The sequence below is a fragment of the Lepisma saccharinum genome, chromosome 29 (assembly GCF_977018435.1).
Source record: "Lepisma saccharinum chromosome 29, izLepSacc3.1, whole genome shotgun sequence".
NCBI lineage: Eukaryota > Metazoa > Arthropoda > Insecta > Zygentoma > Lepismatidae > Lepisma > Lepisma saccharinum.
Window position 1 is genome coordinate 6,166,896 of NC_139257.1, and position 26,586 is coordinate 6,193,481.

A 26,586-nucleotide genomic window follows, 5' to 3' on the forward strand; every position below is an offset into this window, starting at 1 on the left:
GAAGGAGTGAGCGTTGTGTTCCCGATAAATCAAATATCAGAGATATTACAATGCTTTTAAGTCGTCAGGACATAGCTGGCAAGTGAAATAAATTTATCACCACTATTTTGTAAGCAGGAGTGCCAATCCCCTTCAAGGCCAATTTCGCATCCCCCCCAAATCATGTCATTCGCACCCTCAAACCATATCGTAATCCCTACAAAGTATTTAATTACGACAGCGTGTCTACCGAAAGTAACTTTTTGTTAGCTTTTGTTACAAATGATGCACCTGCTTTAAATTAAGCAGTAAACAAACACTAAGCATTATATTTTAAGAAGTGATGTTATTAATGAATTTAGAGAATGCAGATATAGTATAAAACTTCACATTCACCTCGGTAAAGCGCCAAACACGCATTCTCGTATTATAATATTGTGAGCGAAGCGAGCAAGAACATTCCTACATTCATTTCTTTGCAGGCTTTCAAGAATATTAATTTAATGGGGTGTCAAAGCTTTCTTAGGTTCCCGAGATAATTAGTCTTTTCCAGCTTCTCCTTTGGCACGTTCGGGATCGAAAACTTGTGCGTACCATATCGCTACGCTAAATACAGTCTCCAAAATTAAATATTCGAACTCTCTCTCTCCACTACAGAAATCCCTTGACAATCTAAGATTTAACGCTTTATCAAGAGCTTCCTATCTCCCCATTTAAATTTAATAATCAACCCTACTACCAAAATGTCCATGCCAATTTTAGACTTACTGTTCATATTGAAGAGTGGATTATGCCTCCTCCAAAAAAATAATTCTCAGTCTCCACACCAGATGTTCCGCAACAGTCTAAGACAATAGAAATACACGAGAATTGGATACCCCTTCAATTTAATGCTCCATCCCCCTCTAACTAAAATATCCGTCATAATCTAAGGCCTAGAGTTGGATACTGCCCCGAACGTTTAATTCAGAATTCCCCCAGAACGCACGTGTCAATTCAGGCCTAATATGTAACAGTTGGATATTTCTCCCCAGCCCCCTTCGAACACTTTCATTTCTTCATCTAATGGATTAAATATGGTGCATTTAAGATGTTAAATTTTTACATATAATTTGGAGGGAAAAAATTCCCCCAATAAAATCTTCATGACGCAGTCTGCGCTCTCTGTGGGGGGGGGGGGATGTTTGTAAGCATCATAGATCTTATCTAGGAAGCAATTAAGAAATTTTCGAACGCATTTTCGGGAAGCTTGTCTGTTGCACTTCCATAGTTGTTTTGTATATTCAGGTCAGGTCAGGTCAGGCCATCTGGTGAAGTTTTGTAAAAACATTCATCTTGACGTTGTGGGATAAGATGGCGCAATGTTGAGTGGGACAGATGGCGGCACCTTTTTTATTTACAAAAAATTCACAAAATCAGTAATCTGCTACAGAGTCTGATACTATCGTTTTATCATTCATAAACCAAATGTTCTACGCGTTTCATTACCTCAGCCTTTACTATTTCCACGTTTTACAGAAATATGCCCAGAGAACAACGGAACGAACATCTTGGACGGAGGAAGACCTTCAGAATGCTGCACAGCGTGTGATTAATGAGAATATGGAAGTGCGGGAAGCGAGTCGACAATTCCACAAACCAGAGTCTACCTGTGAAGGCGACTTCTTTCCAAGAACTTCTGGAATTGCCTGATTTAAGGCTACCGGCTTATTGAGTTTCTGTTTTGGTTTTAACTCCACCTTATACAGGAAGGCTAATTGGGACTTGACCTACAGTTTAAAGTGAGATGCGAACCACTTGTACCTCCACCCGGTATTGAACTCATCTTCGCTTATGTTCTGTAAGAGCAACGAATATTTTACCGACAATGAAAATGAATGAGTGCCTACAACTCTACAAAGAGTTAACGCCACAGCGGACTGGATGCAATGCGTCAAATACTGAAGCTGGTTCCATGAAACTTTTTCAGTTTATCCTGATAACTGCTTTGTGTGTGTAAGAGTGAAGAAATGGAACCACGGGCTGCCAATAAAAAGTTGTGAGACTAAACTGTTCTATACAGATCGCATTCCCACTGCGCCATCTTACCCTCCCAGTTGGGACAGATGGGTAAAAGTTACTATTTTTTTTGCATGCATATTGTCGCTACATGGTGATGAAGAACTTAACCATCGTACACTTTTATTGTTCCTCAAGAACTGAAAAATGATGTAAAGTACATTGAAAATAACGAAAAAGATAAATAAACAGCTATTTTGCGTTGACTGAAAATGTGCGCCATCTGTCCCCCCTTTACCCTATTTACAGTTTCATGATAATGACACTATTTACCATTTAACACGATTAATAATTTGTATATTATTCTACACCAAGCGTTTGTTATTTTTGCCTATAAAATTATTGAATTTAAAATGACGATAAATTTAAGTGTGCTTAAAATAAGCATATTATATTTCCTTTCGTATGAGCTTGACCCCATCAGTACATATATTCTCTTTACTTTCTTTTCCTTTCTTAGAACCTAATAAACACCATTAAATGATTACGAGATTAATGTACTACTTTCACCAAAAGTGATTTAAATCAGTTTTTTTTCAAGAAATTACCTGAGCCTTGTCATCAAGGGGTCCCGGGTATGATAGCTGCTGTAGGTAGTGGTTCGGATCCCACTTTAAACTGTAGCTCCAGTCCCGATTAGCCTTACTGTGCATAAAGTGGACTTAAAACACCAAATTAATCAATGAATCAATCAAAAAATCACCTGACTTAAATCAATCCACATTGGATTCAAGTCATGGGGAAATTTCTGGCAAAATTGGAAATCAAATCCGCCATAAATGCCAACAGTTTCCCATGAACAACAAATGTTTTGCCAGCATATAAAGTAAGGAGAATGGGTGTAATTAAAGGAATAGTTACGTCATTATCAGATGATGAATTGTTACTCTGTAACAAAAGACGGATACCACAAAAGTACCATCTTTCAGCACGCAAGCGCTGAAGGCAGTGTGACCAACCTAAAGAAAGTTATGGTGAAAGTTCGGATAATTCTTCTCTTCCCCTCATATAAAGAATGTATAATTAAAATTGCAGAAAAAATTAATACTATAATTGAAATTAATTTTCCATTATACATATTCATGAACGTCCAAACTATTTTCATTTTCTATTTTGCCAATAGTTAATTTTGCATCCTCCCTCGCATGTTCATGTGTTAGGACAAGATCGTTCATTTTTAATGAAATATCGTATTAAAAGAGGAACATAAATTAAGAGTATTTGAAAATAAAATCCCTAGAAAAATATTTGCACCTAAAAGGGACGAAGAGACAGGTGAGTGAAGAAGGTTATAAAATTTGTATTCATGTCCAGATATTATTAGAATGATTAAGTCAAGAATACTTAGGTGGGCAGGGCATGTGGCACGAATGGGAGAGGAAAGAAGAGTTTACAGGATTCTTGTTGGGAAACCTGATGGTAAGAGACCAGTAGGAAGACCAAGATGAAGATAGAGGAATAACGTTGACCTAAAGGAAATCATTAAGAATGGAAAATATTCGATTGATCCGTGTCTCCAGTTTCGCCTTATTGCGTTTTCACCTCCCCCAATAGAATTTCAAATTATTTATGTAACACGAACTTTCTAAGGCGAAACGGGACATCCCAATTCGTCTTATCCTGTTTCGCCTTACACACAAAAAAATTCCCACCTGGGAATATTATCGACTTGAAGGGTAATTTATAATGGGAGCGCAGAGCTTATGATGTTGCCTACCTTGGTTCCCATTGTCATGTCGGTTAGGTTAGGTTAAGTTAGGTTAGGTTAATAATACATTAATAATAATAATAACCCTTCATGTCGATAATATTCTCTGGTGGGAAATTTTTTGTGTGTAAGGCGAAATGGGATGTCCCGTTTCGCCTTAGAAAGTTAGTGTCACATAAATCACGCGAAATTGTATCGCGGGAGGTGATAAGGCGAAACGGGCTGTAATCGATTCATCTTCCCCGGATTGGGACAGATGAAAAGCTTGTTTTGCTCTAACAATGGACGTCCGGAAGGAATGGAAGGGTGGACCACGCCCGCCCCTTGAAAGTAAATGTACACATAAAAATTATATATATCACAAATAATTTCATTTCAGTTAAAGTAATTTATGTTAATACAAATTCGTTGAAGGAGCCTCATAATTTCAGACTGAAATAGTGTTTTTTTAGGGGCTTCACTATTTTGCGGAAAAATACACCTCCTTTGCCCCCTCCCTGGAAAACATCCTCTAGACGTCCATGTCTGCAGCCATAAACCTGCAGGGAGAGGTGGCAGGAAGACATTTGCCCCTCCTAAGATATCTGGAAAGAGTTATTTTAATTCGAATGGCAAAATGGTAGAGATATTTTATAACAAAAAGTTTTGTTTTCTGACTTACAGCAACTATTGTTATTATTATTATTATTTCAATTAAAAAACAGCTTTTTGTCCTACATGAATTATTGTTAAGTTTACAGTTATGGAAATTGTGTATAGATATTCAGACTGGAAATTACAAATGTACGTAATTTTTAAAGAAAAACATAAGTAGTAGTAGTAGTAGTAGTAGTAGTAATAGTAATATAATAATAATAATAATAATAATAATAAAACAAAAATAAAAGCAATAATAATAGCAGTAATAATAACAATAATAATATTAATGATGATGATGATGATAATAATAATAATAAAAGTTAATATGACTATGTTCCCCGAGAAAAAAAATTGTGCGTGCTCCCTTGTTAGAGGGTTAGTTACTTAGTTGGTGTCAGCGAGAACAAAAGAGGCAGTTTTTACCAGTTCCTCTTCCACTTTCTGGAATCCTTTGATGATCCTTGCGTAGTCTTCTCGCAGCATCTCTCCCTTCCTGGAGAAGAGGCAGCTGCATTCCACGAGGTTGAAGAGGCGACATCGAATGGGTTTTCCTGTCAGTTTCGTCAGCAAGAAATGGTCTGTAATAGGAAGGAATGGATGAATGGCAGATTAGGCCATTTTGCACCTTTCAATCAGAGGCGAATTTGTCTGGGGAGCAAGTACCAGGATAAACGTACCAATAATAATGATAATAATAATATTGTTATTATTATTATTATTATTGGTAGTAATAGCAGTAGAGTAGTATCGGACAGCGCCAGTGGATGTTGCTATTTAATATTCGCAATTCATTTGCATGTACTTAGAACTAATTTGCACGGGTTTTAATTAATTTGCATGTACTTAGAATTCATTTGCACGTACTTAGAGTACTTTACATTTATGTATTTGCATGTTTATAACTTTTTATGAATATATAATTATTTATTTTATGAAAAATATGTATATAAAAGGTAATTAGAGGTACTAAACGCTATGCATATGGTTTTATATTCATTACTGCAAAGTATGTAATGTATAAAATGTTAATATTAATGTTTATAATATTGAAAATAAGTTTTTATGGTTTATGAACCGCTATGAACGGTGGTAATGGTACGATTGGGGACGGTCCCGGTACTCGAACCCGCGATATGTAATTGTAATAAATGGTTAGGCTTATAGTGTATACTACGTATGTAATAATGTATGTTATTATTGTATTAAAGACGATGGTACGACACGCCAGACAGAATACTGTCTCAGAATCTGAGCTCCGCTCTGATGCCAGACAGAGAGAATGAATTAATATTCCGCGCAGGTAGACGAGAAAGGAATTTGGGGGAAGTTACGGTCAAGGTCAAATGACGTCAGAACGTCAGAACAAAGAACGAACCTGATTGACCAATCAGAGAACGCGTCGGTAGGTTTTCAGAACCGGTTTTTCCAAGGTTAACCAGTACGCAAGAACAGGGGAAAGATATGCAATACTGTGGGGCAGGGGAGGGATTGAACCAGACAACAAAGGATGTCTGGAATGCGCAGCAATGGTCAAATTTTTTGAAACTGCTCGTCGCTTGCATGCTAGAATATGTTTCTGTCTAAGTAAGCCAAGGTTACCGAGAACACAAGAAAAAAGGATTTTTGGATACCCAATTAGATTGGAGCGAGAACTTTAATTTGAACAAGGAGAACGAAGCGTAAGGGTTTATTATCTGTACTAGGAAGAAGGGAGAGCTATCAGGGACTGGGCCTACAGTTTTCACTATTTGCTTTTATCACAGGGTAACAAACCTAGGACCCTTTGATTATTGATTTAGGTAGTACATTTATGTTACTGTGTGCTATTTAACATAACATTGAGTTTACTTTTTTACCAAACTTTGACTTTATGTCAAATCTTTTACAAGTTTTTATGTATTTTTACCAAAATAACACTATTTATACTATTCAGGCAACATTTTAATTAAATGTTGGACTCGCAAAGACATTTTTTCAACTTTTAACTTATTATTTTACAATTTTATGTTAATTTTTTTACCAAAATAACACTATTTATACTATTCAGGCAACATTTTTTATTAAATCTTGGACTCGCAAAGATATTTTTTCAACTGTTAACTTATTATTTTACAATTTTATGTTAATTTTTTTACCAAAATAACAATATTTGTACTATTCAGGCAACATTTTTTATTAAATTTTGGACTCGCAAAGACATATTTTATTAAATTTTGGACTCGCAAAGACATTTTTTCAACTTTTAACTTATTATTTTACAATTTTATGTTAATTTTTTTTACCAAAATAACACTATTTGTACTATTCAGGCATTTTTTATTAAATTTTGCACTCACAAAGACATTTTTCAACTTTTAACTTATTATTTTACAACTTTATATTATTTTTTTACCAAAATAACACTTTTTGTACTATTCAAGCAACATTTTTTATTAAATTTTGCACTCACAAAAAAACATTTTTCAATTTTTAACTTATTATTTTACAACTTTATGTTAATTTTTACCAAAATAACACTATTTGTACTATTCAGGCAACATTTTTTATTAAATTTTGGACTCACAAAGACATTTTTTACAACTTTTTAACTTATTACTTACAATTTTATACCTATTTTTAACCTAAATAACACTATTTATACTATTAAGGAAAGACTTTTAGTTATATTTTCGACACACAAAGTGTGTGTTCTCATCTTCTATCTGTTTATTTCACAAGTTTAGGCTTATTATTACTCAAATAACACAATTCAATCTGTTCAGGAAAGACTTTTAGTTACATTTTCGACACACTAAGTGTGTGTTCTCAACTTCTATCTGTTTATTAGGCTTATTATTACTCAAATAACATTATTTATACTATTCAGGCAACATTTTTTATTAAATTTTGGACTCAGAAAGATATTTTTACAACTTTTTAATTTATTATTTTACAAGTTTATACCTATTTTTAACCTAAATAACACTATTTACACTATTGAGGAAAGACTTTTAGTTACATTTTCGGCACACAAAGTGTGTGTTCTCAACTTTAATTTGTTTATTTCTCAAGTTTAGCCTAATATTTACTCAAATAGCACGATTTGATCGTGTCTTTTATTACATTTTGGACATACACACACACACACACACACACACACACACACACACACACACACACACACAGAGAGAGAGAGAGAGAGAGAGAGAGAGAGAGAGATTTTTCCAAGTTTACAGGATTATTCTCCAAGTTTACTCAAATAACACAATTTAAATGTGTTTTGAATTAGATTTTGTACACACGACGTGTGTTTTGTCAACTTTTACCCTTTTATTTTTCAATTTTAAGTTTATTTTACCAAAGTAAGACGGCTTAGTCTATTCAAGAAAGTTTTCAATTATATTTTGGATGCAAAAGTATATTTTGTCAAGTTCTACCCTTTTATTTTACAAGTTTAGGCTTATTATTACTCAAATAACACAATTTCATCTATTTAGGCAACATTTTGTTTCTTATATTTTACTCACAAAGACATTTTTTTCAATTTTTAATGTATTATTTCACAAGTTTATGTAATTTTTTATTCTAATAACACAATTTTAACTCTTCAGGCAACATTTTTTATTGCGATTTGGATTTACAAAGAGATTTTTTAAATTTTTGTATTAAATTTTCTATTTATTACGTTTTGTATTTCACATTCACTAATTTTTAAAGTTTTACTTTTTATTTTTATCTAAAAACTAAAGAAAAAAGTATTTTTAACTAAAAGTTATTTTATAGTTTTCGGTTTTCAGATTTCCACTATGCTATTTTTGGTTCTGTATTTCTATATTAGGATATTACAAAGTTCTAAGGTGTGTATAATATTTCAAAGTATTTTCAGGGTGTATTTGTTAATGCATTTGGATGATAACTATTAGGTTTTTGGACGAACTAATGTTAAGAATATTTCATCCAATCAGAAAACGCGTCGGTTTTATTTCAACCAATCAGAGAAGGCGTCAGTTTGCTTATGAGGTATAAAAACTGCGTGAAAGCAAGCAGAAGCTATTTTGAGAAGTATTTCTGAAGCATTGCGTCAGAGAAGACATCAAGTTGTGATTATTGTCTGAGATTTGAAGACAAAGAACTCAAAAGAAGCTATAATTAAGGTAAGTGAATTGTTACATATATGTATGGTGCTTTTAAATAATGCGTAAATGCAAATAATGAACCGAAGCAAGAAACAAATATGCGTAATGTGAACAAGTACTACAACTAGTTTTTCTATTTTTTACAGGTGATTCTATTGTTTCTGTACGTGTGACTGAAAGGGACCATTAGTAAAAGATGGCGTCTTCAACCTCCACAAACAACGCTAACCACACTGCGGTGAGTACCTCGCAAGAGATTTTACCACTGGAATGTATATTTCTCCACTAGTTTTTGAAATAATATATAAATCCAGAAAACAAAGAAACGAAAAAAGTAAATACAGAAATGAATATGCGTAATATAAACAAGTACTACAACTATGTTTCTATTTTTCAGGTGTTCTTATTTGTGTACCTGTGAGTGGAAGGATCTATTACTGGAAATAACGCCAACAAAGTAACCAACAAGGACATGAGTCAAATAATTGCATCATGTCCATGTTTTTCCAATTATATCTATAAGGACTGTGTGTTGGAGACTTTGAAGAGGTATACACCTGGCAAGTATATTATATGCTGGGGATGTTATTCTAATCAAGGCAACCAATTAGCCCACGATTGTGTAGTTAACCATTTCTACGAGTGTGAGTGCGTATGCTGTAAAGATGAAGATTTACTCTCTGAACGTTATTTTATTTGCCAAGGAGAACGCTGTTTGAATAAATGCCAACGATGTGTTAAGTGGATGTGCGAGAGAATCCAGTATTATTTACAGGACTTGCATAACACAAAACATATTTTTGATTTTTATATTACTAACCATGAGGATGATGCGGATGCTTTGACGGCACACGAGGTACAGACAGAATACAAAGCTTTTTATAGTGTGTTATGTGAAATTTCAAACAATATCGAACTAGTGAAAACTCTTATAGATCCTATACGCTCAGCAGAGCTTACTTATGGTAGCACAGGATTTTTGTGAGAGTTGAATAGAGACTGACTAATAACACCGAAAATGGTGCAATACATTATTGATGTACAAGGATTTATTTATAACAGAAAATTTATATTGCGTGAGATTTGTGTGAGTTCTACAAATTTGGACACTGTGTATTATGCGCTTGTGAGTGTTCCCGATTATTTCAAAGAGAACAAAGAATCGCGCTGGGTTAAAGACAATCTCCATGCATTAATGTATGATATTTCTTGTGGATGTGAAATATACTATGTCCGGAGGGCAGTTAGGAACTTGAACTGTCAAGGTGGTACATTTTTCTGCAAAGGAAAATCCCAAATTATCAAAGATTTGTTTAATATTGATAACATTGTTGATTTACAAACTGTAAACTGTCCATCCCTTAAGAATTTGTATATGTTTCAAGGAGGATTGTGCAAGTATCATTCTGATACTTCTCCCCCAGCTGAACAAGGTTGCGCATTCAGAAATGTTCAAAGACTTGTATGTTGGTACAATAATGAAAATATTAATGTGTAATGTATTTAGTGCAAATAATAAAGATTTGTGAAAAAGAAATGTTTTCTATGTTGTTATTTAGTTTTAAAGCCTTTATTCAAGGTATTTTCAAGTATTACTGGTTTTTTGGCTGCATCAACACATGGGTTATTTCTATTTGGTTTATTATACGAGGCTACAATCACTATATGTCTATGAGGACTAAAATCCACTGATTGAACCTTAAAGCTTAGGTTTACTATGTATATTGATTAAACACAGGACAACACGAATCTTACAGAGGATTGTAGGAGGCATAGGCCCACACGCCAGAGCCTTATTAGCCTGCAAGAACAACTTGTATGTTGAATTGTGACTGTTTAGCAATAATATTTATAAAGTTTAAATCATTTTCATTAGATTACATATATATTTTGGATTCAAATAAAACTCAAGTTAAGTTTTTTAAGTTTATTTTTATTTAATATACAAATATAGAATATATCAAATTTACATATATGAAAAGTACTCTACCAAAGAGCAAAAGTCACATAGGGATTACGATTTAGCCGATGCTGAAATTCTTCCATGAGGGATTTGTAGTAAGAGAGAAATTTTTGCCACTGTTTAAAGTTGAGGGTGACTCCACCAGAGATGCTGGTGATTTCCACTTTTATATTTTCTCCACTGCCCTCGAAGGTGAAGTAAGGTTCTCCTATAATGTTTATAGATCTGAATCTGTCTTTTTGTGTGGGGAATCTGTTTTTGTAAGTGTCGAAGATCACATCTGATTTGTAGACGCATGATGGGTACTCTTTTTTATTTAGGACAATGTATTTTTTTTCATGTTTCAAAATCAATTCAGTGTCTGCGAAAGTACCTCGAATAATGATATCCATGTTGGCATCGATGATGAATCTGGTTTCTGGTTTTATGTTGTTCATTTGGTGGGTGCCTCTGATAGACTGCATTTTGGTTTGGTATCAATAAAAAGTTTTAAAAATATGCAACTAGTGCTACAAAAGGAACGGAAATCATCGACAATTTCTGGATTATAACTAAAATTCAGTTTGCCTTTTACATATCCAATATTTACAGACCAACACTAACTAGACTTCGATTTATATAAATGTAGCAGGAACTATATTTCTGAGAATCAAACTATATTAGGATTATATGTTAAACTTATACAAAACCAGATTATTCTATGTAAGTATATTTATATTGACTGGATTATTTAACAGATCAAACAGAAAGAAGGCAAATTCCACTAAACGTAGGTGATTGCATGAAAATAACTAGGTCAAGGAGTGACCAACAGTGAGCTGAGGTTATATATAGAGGGTCGCTCTTCATAATTCTTACCTTCGCTGGATCGGCGAAGGAACGCACTTGTGGGCGGTAGAACCTGAATGGGTTTCACCAAGACATCGGAGACTCGAAGCAGATGTCTTGGTGGATGAACCCAAGTAGGGTCATAGGCGCTAGGGTCAATTTGGTTATTTCTTCTTGTATGAGGAACCAATTTGGCCAACTCCCCACATTAACTTACATTGCTTATAACTAATTAAATTTGAAGAAAAATTATAATCTCTTAGACTGTAAACATATTTTATATTTAGGCTGCACAAGATCCAATGATAAAATTAACAAATGGTAACCGCCCAGACAGGGACTCGAACCCTGGACAGATAGGTTAAAACCCATCTGAGCACAAGGTATTCTTTTTTTTGAAAAGTTAGTTATGTTAAGAAATATCGTTTGAGAACTCTTTTGGTCTGGGTCGACAGAGAAGGAGACACCATTTCCAAAATTTTACAGACTGGATGTATTTTACCGCCACTATAGAGGTCTTTACTATATGTAATTCGAAACGCTAGAGTTCAGTTAGCTTTCAAAATTGAAGTTACATAGTACAATATGTTGAAGATTTTGTGTTTGTCACACTTAACAAGTTACACTTATATCCATTTCAGGACAAATGGTGCTAAAACTCTCAAATTTACTGTCAACTCATCAACTACTAGCAAAGTTTTAGTATTATATGTCCGTAATTAGATATAGTGTAACTTGTAATGCGTACCAAACACAAAATCTTCAACATATTGTACTATGTAACTTCAATTTTGAAAGCTAACTGAACTCTAGCGTTTCGAATTACATATAGTAAAGACCTCTATAGTGGCGGTAAAATACATCCAGTCTGTAAAATTTTGGAAATGGTGTCTCCTTCTCTGTCGACCCAGACCAAAAGAGTTCTCAAACGATATTTCTTAACATAACTAACTTTTCAAAAAAAAGAATACCTTGTGCTCAGATGGGTTTTAACCTATCTGTCCAGGGTTCGAGTCCCTGTCTGGGCGGTTACCATTTGTTAATTTTATCATTGGATCTTGTGCAGCCTAAATATAAAATATGTTTACAGTCTAAGAGATTATAATTTTTCTTCAAATTTAATTAGTTATAAGCAATGTAAGTTAATGTGGGGAGTTGGCCAAATTGGTTCCTCATACAAGAAGAAATAACCAAATTGACCCTAGCGCCTATGACCCTACTTGGGTTCATCCACCAAGACATCTGCTTCGAGTCTCCGATGTCTTGGTGAAACCCATTCAGGTTCTACCGCCCACAAGTGCGTTCCTTCGCCGATCCAGCGAAGGTAAGAATTATGAAGAGCGACCCTCTATATATAACCTCAGCTCACTGTTGGTCACTCCTTGACCTAGTTATTTTCATGCAATCACCTACGTTTAGTGGAATTTGCCTTCTTTCTGTTTGATCTGTTAAATAATCCAGTCAATATAAATATACTTACATAGAATAATTTGGTTTTGTATAAGTTTAACATATAATCCTAATATAGTTTGATTCTCAGAAATATAGTTCCTGCTACATTTATATAAATCGAAGTCTAGTTAGTGTTGGTCTGTAAATATTGGATATGTAAAAGGCAAACTGAATTTTAGTTATAATCCAGAAATTGTCGATGATTTCCGTTCCTTTTGTAGCACTAGTTGCATATTTTTAAAACTTTTTATTGATACCAAACCAAAATGCAGTCTATCAGAGGCACCCACCAAATGAACAACATAAAACCAGAAACCAGATTCATCATCGATGCCAACATGGATATCATTATTCGAGGTACTTTCGCAGACACTGAATTGATTTTGAAACATGAAAAAAAATACATTGTCCTAAATAAAAAAGAGTACCCATCATGCGTCTACAAATCAGATGTGATCTTCGACACTTACAAAAACAGATTCCCCACACAAAAAGACAGATTCAGATCTATAAACATTATAGGAGAACCTTACTTCACCTTCGAGGGCAGTGGAGAAAATATAAAAGTGGAAATCACCAGCATCTCTGGTGGAGTCACCCTCAACTTTAAACAGTGGCAAAAATTTCTCTCTTACTACAAATCCCTCATGGAAGAATTTCAGCATCGGCTAAATCGTAATCCCTATGTGACTTTTGCTCTTTGGTAGAGTACTTTTCATATATGTAAATTTGATATATTCTATATTTGTATATTAAATAAAAATAAACTTAAAAAACTTAACTTGAGTTTTATTTGAATCCAAAATATATATGTAATCTAATGAAAATGATTTAAACTTTATAAATATTATTGCTAAACAGTCACAATTCAACATACAAGTTGTTCTTGCAGGCTAATAAGGCTCTGGCGTGTGGGCCTATGCCTCCTACAATCCTCTGTAAGATTCGTGTTGTCCTGTGTTTAATCAATATACATAGTAAACCTAAGCTTTAAGGTTCAATCAGTGGATTTTAGTCCTCATAGACATATAGTGATTGTAGCCTCGTATAATAAACCAAATAGAAATAACCCATGTGTTGATGCAGCCAAAAAACCAGTAATACTTGAAAATACCTTGAATAAAGGCTTTAAAACTAAATAACAACATAGAAAACATTTCTTTTTCACAAATCTTTATTATTTGCACTAAATACATTACACATTAATATTTTTATTATTGTACCAACATACAAGTCTTTGAACATTTCTGAATGCGCAACCTTGTTCAGCTGGGGGAGAAGTATCAGAATGATACTTGCACAATCCTCCTTGAAACATATACAAATTCTTAAGGGATGGACAGTTTACAGTTTGTAAATCAACAATGTTATCAATATTAAACAAATCTTTGATAATTTGGGATTTTCCTTTGCAGAAAAATGTACCACCTTGACAGTTCAAGTTCCTAACTGCCCTCCGGACATAGTATATTTCACATCCACAAGAAATATCATACATTAATGCATGGAGATTGTCTTTAACCCAGCGCGATTCTTTGTTCTCTTTGAAATAATCGGGAACACTCACAAGCGCATAATACACAGTGTCCAAATTTGTAGAACTCACACAAATCTCACGCAATATAAATTTTCTGTTATAAATAAATCCTTGTACATCAATAATGTATTGCACCATTTTCGGTGTTATTAGTCAGTCTCTATTCAACTCTCACAAAAATCCTGTGCTACCATAAGTAAGCTCTGCTGAGCGTATAGGATCTATAAGAGTTTTCACTAGTTCGATATTGTTTGAAATTTCACATAACACACTATAAAAAGCTTTGTATTCTGTCTGTACCTCGTGTGCCGTCAAAGCATCCGCATCATCCTCATGGTTAGTAATATAAAAATCAAAAATATGTTTTGTGTTATGCAAGTCCTGTAAATAATACTGGATTCTCTCGCACATCCACTTAACACATCGTTGGCATTTATTCAAACAGCGTTCTCCTTGGCAAATAAAATAACGTTCAGAGAGTAAATCTTCATCTTTACAGCATACGCACTCACACTCGTAGAAATGGTTAACTACACAATCGTGGGCTAATTGGTTGCCTTGATTAGAATAACATCCCCAGCATATAATATACTTGCCAGGTGTATACCTCTTCAAAGTCTCCAACACACAGTCCTTATAGATATAATTGGAAAAACATGGACATGATGCAATTATTTGACTCATGTCCTTGTTGGTTACTTTGTTGGCGTTATTTCCAGTAATAGATCCTTCCACTCACAGGTACACAAATAAGAACACCTGAAAAATAGAAACATAGTTGTAGTACTTGTTTATATTACGCATATTCATTTCTGTATTTACTTTTTTCGTTTCTTTGTTTTCTGGATTTATATATTATTTCAAAAACTAGTGGAGAAATATACATTCCAGTGGTAAAATCTCTTGCGAGGTACTCACCGCAGTGTGGTTAGCGTTGTTTGTGGAGGTTGAAGACGCCATCTTTTACTAATGGTCCCTTTCAGTCACACGTACAGAAACAATAGAATCACCTGTAAAAAATAGAAAAACTAGTTGTAGTACTTGTTCACATTACGCATATTTGTTTCTTGCTTCGGTTCATTATTTGCATTTACGCATTATTTAAAAGCACCATACATATATGTAACAATTCACTTACCTTAATTATAGCTTCTTTTGAGTTCTTTGTCTTCAAATCTCAGACAATAATCACAACTTGATGTCTTCTCTGACGCAATGCTTCAGAAATACTTCTCAAAATAGCTTCTGCTTGCTTTCACGCAGTTTTTATACCTCATAAGCAAACTGACGCCTTCTCTGATTGGTTGAAATAAAACCGACGCGTTTTCTGATTGGATGAAATATTCTTAACATTAGTTCGTCCAAAAACCTAATAGTTATCATCCAAATGCATTAACAAATACACCCTGAAAATACTTTGAAATATTATACACACCTTAGAACTTTGTAATATCCTAATATAGAAATACAGAACCAAAAATAGCATAGTGGAAATCTGAAAACCGAAAACTATAAAATAACTTTTAGTTAAAAATACTTTTTTCTTTAGTTTTTAGATAAAAATAAAAAGTAAAACTTTAAAAATTAGTGAATGTGAAATACAAAACGTAATAAATAGAAAATTTAATACAAAAATTTAAAAAATCTCTTTGTAAATCCAAATCGCAATAAAAAATGTTGCCTGAAGAGTTAAAATTGTGTTATTAGAATAAAAAATTACATAAACTTGTGAAATAATACATTAAAAATTGAAAAAATGTCTTTGTGAGTAAAATATAAGAAACAAAATGTTGCCTAAATAGATGAAATTGTGTTATTTGAGTAATAATAAGCCTAAACTTGTAAAATAAAAGGGTAGAACTTGACAAAATATACTTTTGCATCCAAAATATAATTGAAAACTTTCTTGAATAGACTAAGCCGTCTTACTTTGGTAAAATAAACATAAAATTGAAAAATAAAAGGGTAAAAGTTGACAAAACACACGTCGTGTGTACAAAATCTAATTCAAAACACATTTAAATTGTGTTATTTGAGTAAACTTGGAGAATAATCCTGTAAACTTGGAAAAATCTCTCTCTCTCTCTCTCTCTCTCTCTCTCTCTCTCTGTGTGTGTGTGTGTGTGTGTGTGTGTGTGTGTGTGTGTGTGTGTGTGTGTATGTCCAAAATGTAATAAAAGACACGATCAAATCGTGCTATTTGAGTAAATATTAGGCTAAACTTGAGAAATAAACAAATTAAAGTTGAGAACACACACTTTGTGTGCCGAAAATGTAACTAAAAGTCTTTCCTCAATAGTGTAAATAGTGTTATTTAGGTTAAAAATAGGTATAAACTTGTAAAATAATAAATTAAAAAGTTGTAAAAATATCTTTCTGAGTCCAAAATTTAATAAAAAATGTTGCCTGAATAGTATAAATAATGTTATTTGAGTAATAATAAGCCTAATAAACAGATAGAAGTTGAGAACACACACTTAGTGTGTCGAAAATGTAACTAAAAGTCTTTCCTGAACAGATTGAATTGTGTTATTTGAGTAATAATAAGCCTAAACTTGTGAAATAAACAGATAGAAGATGAGAACACACACTTTGTGTGTCGAAAATATAACTAAAAGTCTTTCCTTAATAGTATAAATAGTGTTATTTAGGTTAAAAATAGGTATAAAATTGTAAGTAATAAGTTAAAAAGTTGTAAAAAATGTCTTTGTGAGTCCAAAATTTAATAAAAAATGTTGCCTGAATAGTACAAATAGTGTTATTTTGGTAAAAATTAACATAAAGTTGTAAAATAATAAGTTAAAAATTGAAAAATGTTTTTTTGTGAGTGCAAAATTTAATAAAAAATGTTGCTTGAATAGTACAAAAAGTGTTATTTTGGTAAAAAAATAATATAAAGTTGTAAAATAATAAGTTAAAAGTTGAAAAATGTCTTTGTGAGTGCAAAATTTAATAAAAAATGCCTGAATAGTACAAATAGTGTTATTTTGGTAAAAAAAATTAACATAAAATTGTAAAATAATAAGTTAAAAGTTGAAAAAATGTCTTTGCGAGTCCAAAATTTAATAAAATATGTCTTTGCGAGTCCAAAATTTAATAAAAAATGTTGCCTGAATAGTACAAATATTGTTATTTTGGTAAAAAAATTAACATAAAATTGTAAAATAATAAGTTAACAGTTGAAAAAATATCTTTGCGAGTCCAAGATTTAATAAAAAATGTTGCCTGAATAGTATAAATAGTGTTATTTTGGTAAAAAAAATTAACATAAAATTGTAAAATAATAAGTTAAAAGTTGAAAAAATGTCTTTGCGAGTCCAACATTTAATTAAAATGTTGCCTGAATAGTATAAATAGTGTTATTTTGGTAAAAATACATAAAAACTTGTAAAAGATTTGACATAAAGTCAAAGTTTGGTAAAAAAGTAAACTCAATGTTATGTTAAATAGCACACAGTAACATAAATGTACTACCTAAATCAATAATCAAAGGGTCCTAGGTTTGTTACCCCGTGATAAATGCAAATAGTGAAAACTGTAGGCCCAGTCCCTGATAGCTCTCCCTTCTTCCTAGTACAGATAATAAACCCTTACGCTTCGTTCTCCTTGTTCAAATTAAAGTTCTCGCTCCAATCTAATTGGGTATCCAAAAATCCTTTTTTCTTGTGTTCTCGGTAACCTTGGCTTACTTAGACAGAAACATATTCTAGCATGCAAGCGACGAGCAGTTTCAAAAAATTTGACCATTGCTGCGCATTCCAGACATCCTTTGTTGTCTGGTTCAATCCCTCCCCTGCCCCACAGTATTGCATATCTTTCCCCTGTTCTTGCGTACTGGTTAACCTTGGAAAAACCGGTTCTGAAAACCTACCGACGCGTTCTCTGATTGGTCAATCAGGTTCGTTCTTTGTTCTGACGTTCTGACGTCATTTGACCTTGACCGTAACTTCCCCCAAATTCCTTTCTCGTCTACCTGCGCGGAATATTAATTCATTCTCTCTGTCTGGCATCAGAGCGGAGCTCAGATTCTGAGACAGTATTCTGTCTGGCGTGTCGTACCATCGTCTTTAATACAATAATAACATACATTATTACATACGTAGTATACACTATAAGCCTAACCATTTATTACAATTACATATCGCGGGTTCGAGTACCGGGACCGTCCCCAATCGTACCATTACCACCGTTCATAGCGGTTCATAAACCATAAAAACTTATTTTCAATATTATAAACATTAATATTAACATTTTATACATTACATACTTTGCAGTAATGAATATAAAACCATATGCATAGCGTTTAGTACCTCTAATTACCTTTTATATACATATTTTTCATAAAATAAATAATTATATATTCATAAAAAGTTATAAACATGCAAATACATAAATGTAAAGTACTCTAAGTACGTGCAAATGAATTCTAAGTACATGCAAATTAATTAAAACCCGTGCAAATTAGTTCTAAGTACATGCAAATGAATTGCGAATATTAAATAGCAACATCCACTGGCGCGGTCCGATACTACTCAGTAGTAGTAGTAATATGAAAGACTCGTCAATTACGCAAAAGTGGGGTAGAAGTCCTTGCTAAAGCATTTGTGTTGTAACAAACGATTTGATTTTTGTCCAAAACATTCAATTTCATATTAATTATGGAAACCAAGCAACAAACCGTATTCTTGAAATACAAAAAATTCCTTATAAATGCATATAATATAATATAATTATTTTTTTTACATATGGTCTACAATATGTATAACTTTTATTCACTATATATTGCTTACACATATGCAAAATGGAGCAACGTAAAATAAGAACATACATATGCAACATTCTAACACCAAATTGTGTACGTATTCAAAGTTTATTTAATGCATATATGTACAACACATGTTATTCAAATACATTACACAATCAATTCATACATCTCATAATAAACTAACAGCAAAAATTTCATAAATTGTCTCTGAAATGTGGACGCTCCTTTTCTTCAAAACAATTGTTTATGCATTTAGGACAAAACCAATTAAGAGATGTCTTACTTCTCTTTCTGGCAATTTACAATGCATTGCAGAATACAACCATATATTGCGAGTAAAGCGAGCAAGAAAGTTTTTAGATCCATTTTCTTTAAATCTGAAAACAATATTTATTTAAGAGGAAGCAAATAAATAAATATTTATTTAATAGGAAGCAGTGGCCGCGGTGGATCAGTCGGTAACGCGTCTGACTACCATGCTAAAGGTCCCGGGTTCGATCCCCGGCCGGTTCAAATCCGGGAACTTTTCTAATGATGGAAGCGGCGTGCGTCGAATAACATGGGTACCGGGGGGAAACCCTGGGGGGTAAAGGCGGTCAGGGGCGTGATGCTGATCACATCACCCCCACTCACGACCGGATCAAGAAAGTGTGGGGCGTTACCCCCACACCCCCTATACGCCTTCATGGCGTGGTGCTATGCACAGGGGAGCACTTTACCTTTTTTATTTAATAGGAAGCAAACAATCCTCATGGAGCGCCATGGCATGCTCTCTTTTAAAACTTTTTTTATTTAGATTGTTCGGCGCCCTTGGCCGTCTCCCGCCGACCCCTAGCTACTTTCCGCTCTGAACTTGATAATACTAAGAAAAGGAGGAACTGCGAGCGAAGCGAGCAAGACAATTTTACGAAATGTATTTTATTTGCATAAAATTTGAAATCGAGTGGGGCAATTGCCCCTCGGTGCCTCCTGAAGATACCCTTGGGCAGCAATGCTTTTGCCCCTTGAACTGACTTTCGTCCAAGGTTGCGGGAGGGGATGCCTCCCCTGCCCCTCTGCTTTCAATGTATGCTGTTACTCTTGTAGAATAATAGAATAGGTCAGCTCAATACAGGATAGAGATAGTGAACCTAAACAAGAACAAAGTAATGCATACGAGGTCTGACAATTAAGTTTACGAACTCGCCACCGTTTAGTGCTGAGGGCAGCACTATACAAGCAGCTCTATAAGATTTTGTAATCTTGGTATTTCAGTGTCTCACAGCAGTGTTCGCGTTGACGTGTGGCGGATTTGTGCTGAGTGGCGTGCATTGTGTGTGTGTGTGTGTGTGCTGTGGTGAAAATGGCTGAGCTGGAATTAGAGCAACGAACAAATATCAAATTTCTGGTGAAACTGGGCAAGAGTGCGAGTGCGAGTGAAATACGGGAAATGTTAGTGCGAGAATGCCATGAAGAAAACAGTAGCGAATAAATGAATTAAAAGGTTTACTGATCATGGAAATGGAGAGAGATTGGAAATAAAATGGCAAGAAGAACTGCTAGAACAAGTGAATAGATACGTATGAATATTTGGGAACAATAACAACAGACGATGGAATAGTTGAAGAAGAAATAAATAACAAAGTTCTAAAATATGTTACCAAATAAGTAATAGAATAGTAGGAGAGAAGGAGTTACAAGAAAATACTAAATTAAGGATTTATAAAACCATAATTACACCAACAATGCTCTATGACACAGAAAGCTTAACGCTCCAAAATAAGCATAAAAGTAGATTAACAGCAACAGCGATGAAATACCTCAGAAGAGTCGTAGGAAAAAACAGACGAGATAGAATCAGGAACACTAAAATCAGGGAACAGCTTCAAGTAGAATCAGTAGAAGAGATAATAGAGAGAAGAACTTTGGGCTGGTATGGCCATGTCATGAGAATGGGATGTGATGGAAGCGAGAAGAAGGAAGGAGAGGAAGAGGAAGAGGAAGACCTCGGTTAGAATAGGAACAATACCTGTCAGAGGTGGTTGCTAAAAGAGGAAAGTCACTAATGGAAGTTATGAGAATGGCACAAGATAGGAAGAGTTTTAGCAGATGGCTGAAGGACCCCGAAGCTTAACAGCACTAAGGTGAGAAAGAAGAAGAATATCCCCTTATCTAAACTTTTTAAGGGTGACATGCACAAGACAAACACAACACATTAGGAAGTAAGAATTTTCTAAAAGCTTCCTCACAGACAGTGGAAGAGGCCAGCTCTTCGCAAAAATCTAAAACCATTGGATAAAACACTGTTGTCATCTCCGAACAGGGATGACAAATAGTTTGGAAGATTGAAAGTCTGCCTGAGGAAAGCAAGATTCAACGAGAATATGCCGAATACTTAAAACGACATTACAAACACGACACATCGGAGGGTCCAGACCTTGCAGCGTTAGCCGGCCTCCGTGACGGAGTGGTCACCACATCGCGCTACGACGCCAGGGGTTCCGGGTTCGAATCCTGGCTTGGGCATGGATATTTGTGAGTGTCTCATCAATTTCATCATATCATCACTCATCCCCATCTTTGCAAATTAGCCAAAAGTGGCACAAAAAGCGAAGTAAAATAAAGCAAATCAAACCTTGCAGCGTTAGACGACTGTGTCCAATACACAGTCAAGTAAGAACAACTACTTCTCGACAAGAGGGACGAGGCGAGGAATGTGGCGCACGTGTGGTGGGTTTAATAGCGTGAAGGTAGTTCCTCGTTACCGCATCCAAGTGGCAGGAAAGCATCCACGAAACACATTCTGCAGTCGAAAGCTGGCAGAAGGTGGACGAGAACGTCTGCATCAGCAGACTTGGCAGCAGCATCACAGCGGCTGTGAGTAAAGAGCGGAGACAGTTTTCGCGGTGTGTGGAGTATACCAAGGTAAATAGCTTTCCATAACAACGTCTAGTTCGTTGAAGACTCGTTTCGATGTTCCTAGCACACGAAATTTGACGAGAACTTTTTGTTGTGTGTACGTAACCACGCTGCACAGTTTCAAAGACTTTTATTATTTTGTCGAGAGTGTACAAGGGTGGGCCAGGATGCGGCATGGCCCACCTTCTGGCACACCCTATTAAAATATATTAGTCAAATTTTATGATTTATAAAATGTATTTTAATTTTGCTGAGTTGGTGTTTTAAGACCACTTAATGCACAGTAAGGCTAATCGGGACTGGATCATGGGCGCCCGCAGTGGGGGAAAGTGCCCCCTGAGATTTCTGGAAAGAGTTAATGTAGTTCTAATGGTGAAATTGTAGGCTAGAGATATTTTATAACAAAAATATTGTTTTCTGTGACTGACAGGCCTAAAGTTACAGTAACAATTATTATTATTATTATTATTGTTATTATTATTATTACTATTATAATAATTATTATTATTATTTGAAGTAGGGTTGCATTTAAACTTACAGTCTATTTTACACTGATTATCTTCCTATAAAAAACAGCTTTTTATCCTACATGAATTAATATTAAGTATACAGTTAAGCAAATTGTATACCGAATATGGAAATTTCAAATGTATGCAATTTTTTATAAAAGAAGTAGTAGTAGTAGTAGTAGTAGTAGTAGTAGTAATGTAATAATAAGAAGAAGAACAACAATAATAGCAGTATTAATAGCAAAAGTAATATTATTAAAAATAATAGTAATATAAATTATAGTAAACGTTTTTGTGACTCTGCCACCTTGAGAAAAAATTCTGCGGTCGCCCTTGGACTGGACCTACAGTTTAAAGTGGGATCCGAAAGACTGTGCCATGTGCTTCCACCGGGTATCGAACTCGGGATGCATTGATTACAAGGCGACGACGGTTTTTTTTTACCCGAGTCTTAAAAATCAGTGCTGATTAGCAAATATCAGTTTTGAAATTTTCAAAACATAAACACGCTTGTGAAAAACGAAAACAAAAAAGTTTTGAAAATTTAAACAAAAAAACTAGTATTAAGAATTTTTCTTGCAGAAACGGATTTTTGTTTTCGATTTTTCTATGAACCGGTTTTCGGAGCACCCTTCGACAAAACAAAAACATTCTACGTTCAACGGGAATGTATGGAATAAAGTGAGTAAAGTATGTGCTTATGGCGATGCGATAATGATTCTAGGGAACCATCGCCCTTACGTGAAGAGTGGTGTGAACCAAGGGCGCTCGCAGGAGGGGCCCAGGGGGGCACATGCTCTCCGTGAGACTTCTGGAAAGATTTAATGTAAATCGAATGGTGAAATTTTAGTGACATTTTGAAACAAAAAATATTGTTTTCTGCGAGGCCGTAAGCTACAGCAACTATTATTATTATTATTATTATTATTAATAATAATAATATTATTAATAATATAATTATTATTATATTTACAGTCTATTTTACACTGATTATCTAAAGATAAATTCTACATGATATACAGTTATGAAAATATGTATAGATATAGAGAATATGGATATTACAAACGCATGTAAATATAAAAAGAAAACATAAATAGTATCAGTAGTAGTAGTAAGTTAATATAATAGTAATAATAGTAAATAATAATAATAAAAACAATAATAATAGTAATAATAGCAATAATAATAAAAGTTTCTATGACTCTGCCCCTCCTGAGAGAATATCCTGTGGGCGGCCTTGGTGTGAACACTACTTAACCCTCAGGCGTTTCGTAATATGAAAATATTTACTGTCCGTTTTCCGACAGAAGAAAGGTAAATGGGTCTGTGCACAGCCGTTGCATACATACAGATTTTAAAAAATGCCAACTTCCCAGGGCTCGAAACCGAAACCAAGCCATAATGACCAAATTGTAACATCCCAGTCACCGTATCTACGGTGTTTACCGTGAAATTCGCCACATGACGGTATATACTACTTAGACCCTCGTGTTGAGTGTGTGTTAGTGTGTGAAATTCCACCAACGTTTGTCAAAGAGAAGGAAATTTGAGATATATATGTAAGCTTGCAAAACATGCGAAATAAAACGAACGAACATCTCTTACGAATCAAATCTTTCAACCATGCCTTCTATTACCCAGAGATTGAAAAATATGTCTAAATGTTCCTAAATGTAGTTCAGAAATTCATTGCTTTAGTAGATGTCGTACATATTGTACACCTATCGTAACATACCCTACGGTACGTGGGATCGAATCTGGGTAGTGTAGCTCATTCATCATTCATTCCTAACTAATGGCAAACTCGCTGCTCATAGCGTAATGGTAAGGTGCGAGAGGTGATAATTACATACATATGAATGGCAAAACACGACACATGAGTTTTACACTCTTAAAGACCGGATCAGCATTGTAAATGGAAAAGTATAACTGTCTCTGCCTGGAGATGGAAGTTCAGCTATGAGTACTTATGATAGTGAATACTTGCAACTCGCTCCAACGTTTCCTCGCTCAATCCTCGTTCTGCCCCTCTCAATGTTCGCTCTAAAACTCATCCCCGACCTCTCGTCTCCCAGATATTTATTGTCATAGATTTTACTGAGCAATGCCGTGTCAGTCACCTCCGGGCTCTTCCTGGTTAGCGTTTGTTTACCTGTTTACGCTGTTGGCGACCAGGAAGAGCTTACGTAATGTCTGACAACGCATTCCCTATTTGAGTTCCTGTCTGGAAAACTGATGGTGAGTGTCTGGGATTTGGAGCTGATTTTAATATAATGTCTTTCCAATATTTGAGGATTGTTACGATGTGTTTTGAAAGGACATTCTTCCTCTCATACATCAGAAAATATGAATTTTGTATTTAACATAATTGGTCATTGTAGATAATGCAAAATTTTGTGTGATTTGAACCCAAAGAGACTTTCTTGCTAAATTTTGATTGGTATGATTGTATGTAAATACATATTTATGTATGAAGCTAAAATCAATTATAATTTGTTTTATCTTTGCGCATCATGGCTTGTAGACTCAAAAAAATCAGTTTTTATTTTCCATATTTTTACACAGTTTTGGCTCATATTTTACATATTTTAGTAGTTTTTTTTATATTATTCCCATATTTGAGAACATTTCTCAACATATACTCCATATTTGCGCAATAACATGTCCCCGAGTGACCTAAAGAGTTTAGTTAATTTCTTGCGAATAACTGACAAATTTGAAATACACTCAAATTACTTCTTACGACATTGAACATAGTTTAAGTCAATGTAAATCCATCTTAAGAAACAACAGAAGGAAATTCATGTTCGAATACTTACAACAAAATTGTGTTATTCATTGTTTTGGAAACAGAAAATGTAAACACATTTTGTGATGTTTCACAATTAATGTCAATGTAAGTGTACTGTATTTATGTAACGCGTGTAGTGTCTTATATAATGATGAAGGAATTGGGAGCATAAAAGTCGAAACATTAATTTGCCTCAAACATCGCTCAGAAGCTCGCAAGTTGAACGCTCATTCACCCCACATTCCACCGGATGCAGAGCCGAGCAACAAGAATTTTCCACTCGGCTCTGCACAGTCAGCAAGGCAACGGCCCTCGCCAGCGGTGAGTGCACCTCCACTGTAAATTTCCATCTGCATCCAGGGATACCCCAGGTGCACAGTGGAGGTGCAAAGTCCACCAACCTATGACTCAAATCCAATGTATAAAACCGCTGGAGACAGTAAATCGATCTCTCACTTCGCTCCAATATCACCACCAAACTGATCGACGAGAAGAGGACGACGGCCTTCTGAGAGATCGCGACACTACGAGGCGGCAACAAGCGAGAAGTCCATAGCAGTCCGGATTAAGCCAACCGAAGAATCTGCAAGAATAAAACAAGTCGCCGAATTGCCTGCCGTCTCTTGTCGTCATCTTCGATCTCTCCAGCGGACACCTGTCACCGTCGCCGACGCCAGAAGCCGAGGGCCAGACCAACAGCAAGGGGTGAGTAGCGTTCAACAACACAGGCTCCCAACAATCCTTCATCAGCCTCCTTAAGGGTAGAGGTGGTTAGCCAAGTCAAACTTAAGACCTATTGTATTTATCTGAGCTACGTCCCGGCGTGACTCGATCCCGTACCTTACCCGACGTCACGCTACATGGTGGAGATAGCCGGCTCCACTCCGTGGATTTCCATAAAATTTTAATATTTTTTTTTTACGTCACTCAAAACCCCATAATCTAAAATCCCCGCCGCACACAGCAGCAACCCTAGAAATTCTTCTTTTTCGATAATACACTTCGTATTATAAACTCCCCACTTGTAATTTTTTTTCTTCCGCTCACTATCTTTCATTTTTTGTGAATAAGTGCATAAAAAAATTCCCCCCTCCCTAAATTCGCATGAACGAATCCCAAATTATTCTTCACGAAGAGCTAGACCGTTCTCTTGACCAGATTCTCTCCTTAGCCTCCGCTATTAATTCCCCCGCTCCTTCCCCCCGAATAACCAGATCCAAGGCTCAACATCCCGATTATCCCCAGATTTTAGGTGGTCTAGAAACACCCAAACGAAAAAAGAAACACCCAGAACCCCAAACCAGTACACCTAAAACTAACACCCCTACCACCATCAATCCTACC

At 34.9% G+C, this 26,586-nt stretch overlaps 1 protein-coding gene across 1 annotated transcript in view; it reads right to left on the reverse strand.

Annotated features, from left to right (window-relative positions):
* LOC145981188 (phospholipase B1, membrane-associated-like) overlaps positions 1-26,586 on the reverse strand; it is a 101,234-nt gene that overhangs the window by 14,185 nt on the left and 60,463 nt on the right. Inside the window, exon 6 of the mRNA XM_083114307.1 lies at positions 4,808-4,962. Coding sequence (XP_082970433.1) covers positions 4,808-4,962 — 155 coding nt within the window. The remainder of the gene's footprint in view (positions 1-4,807; positions 4,963-26,586) is intronic.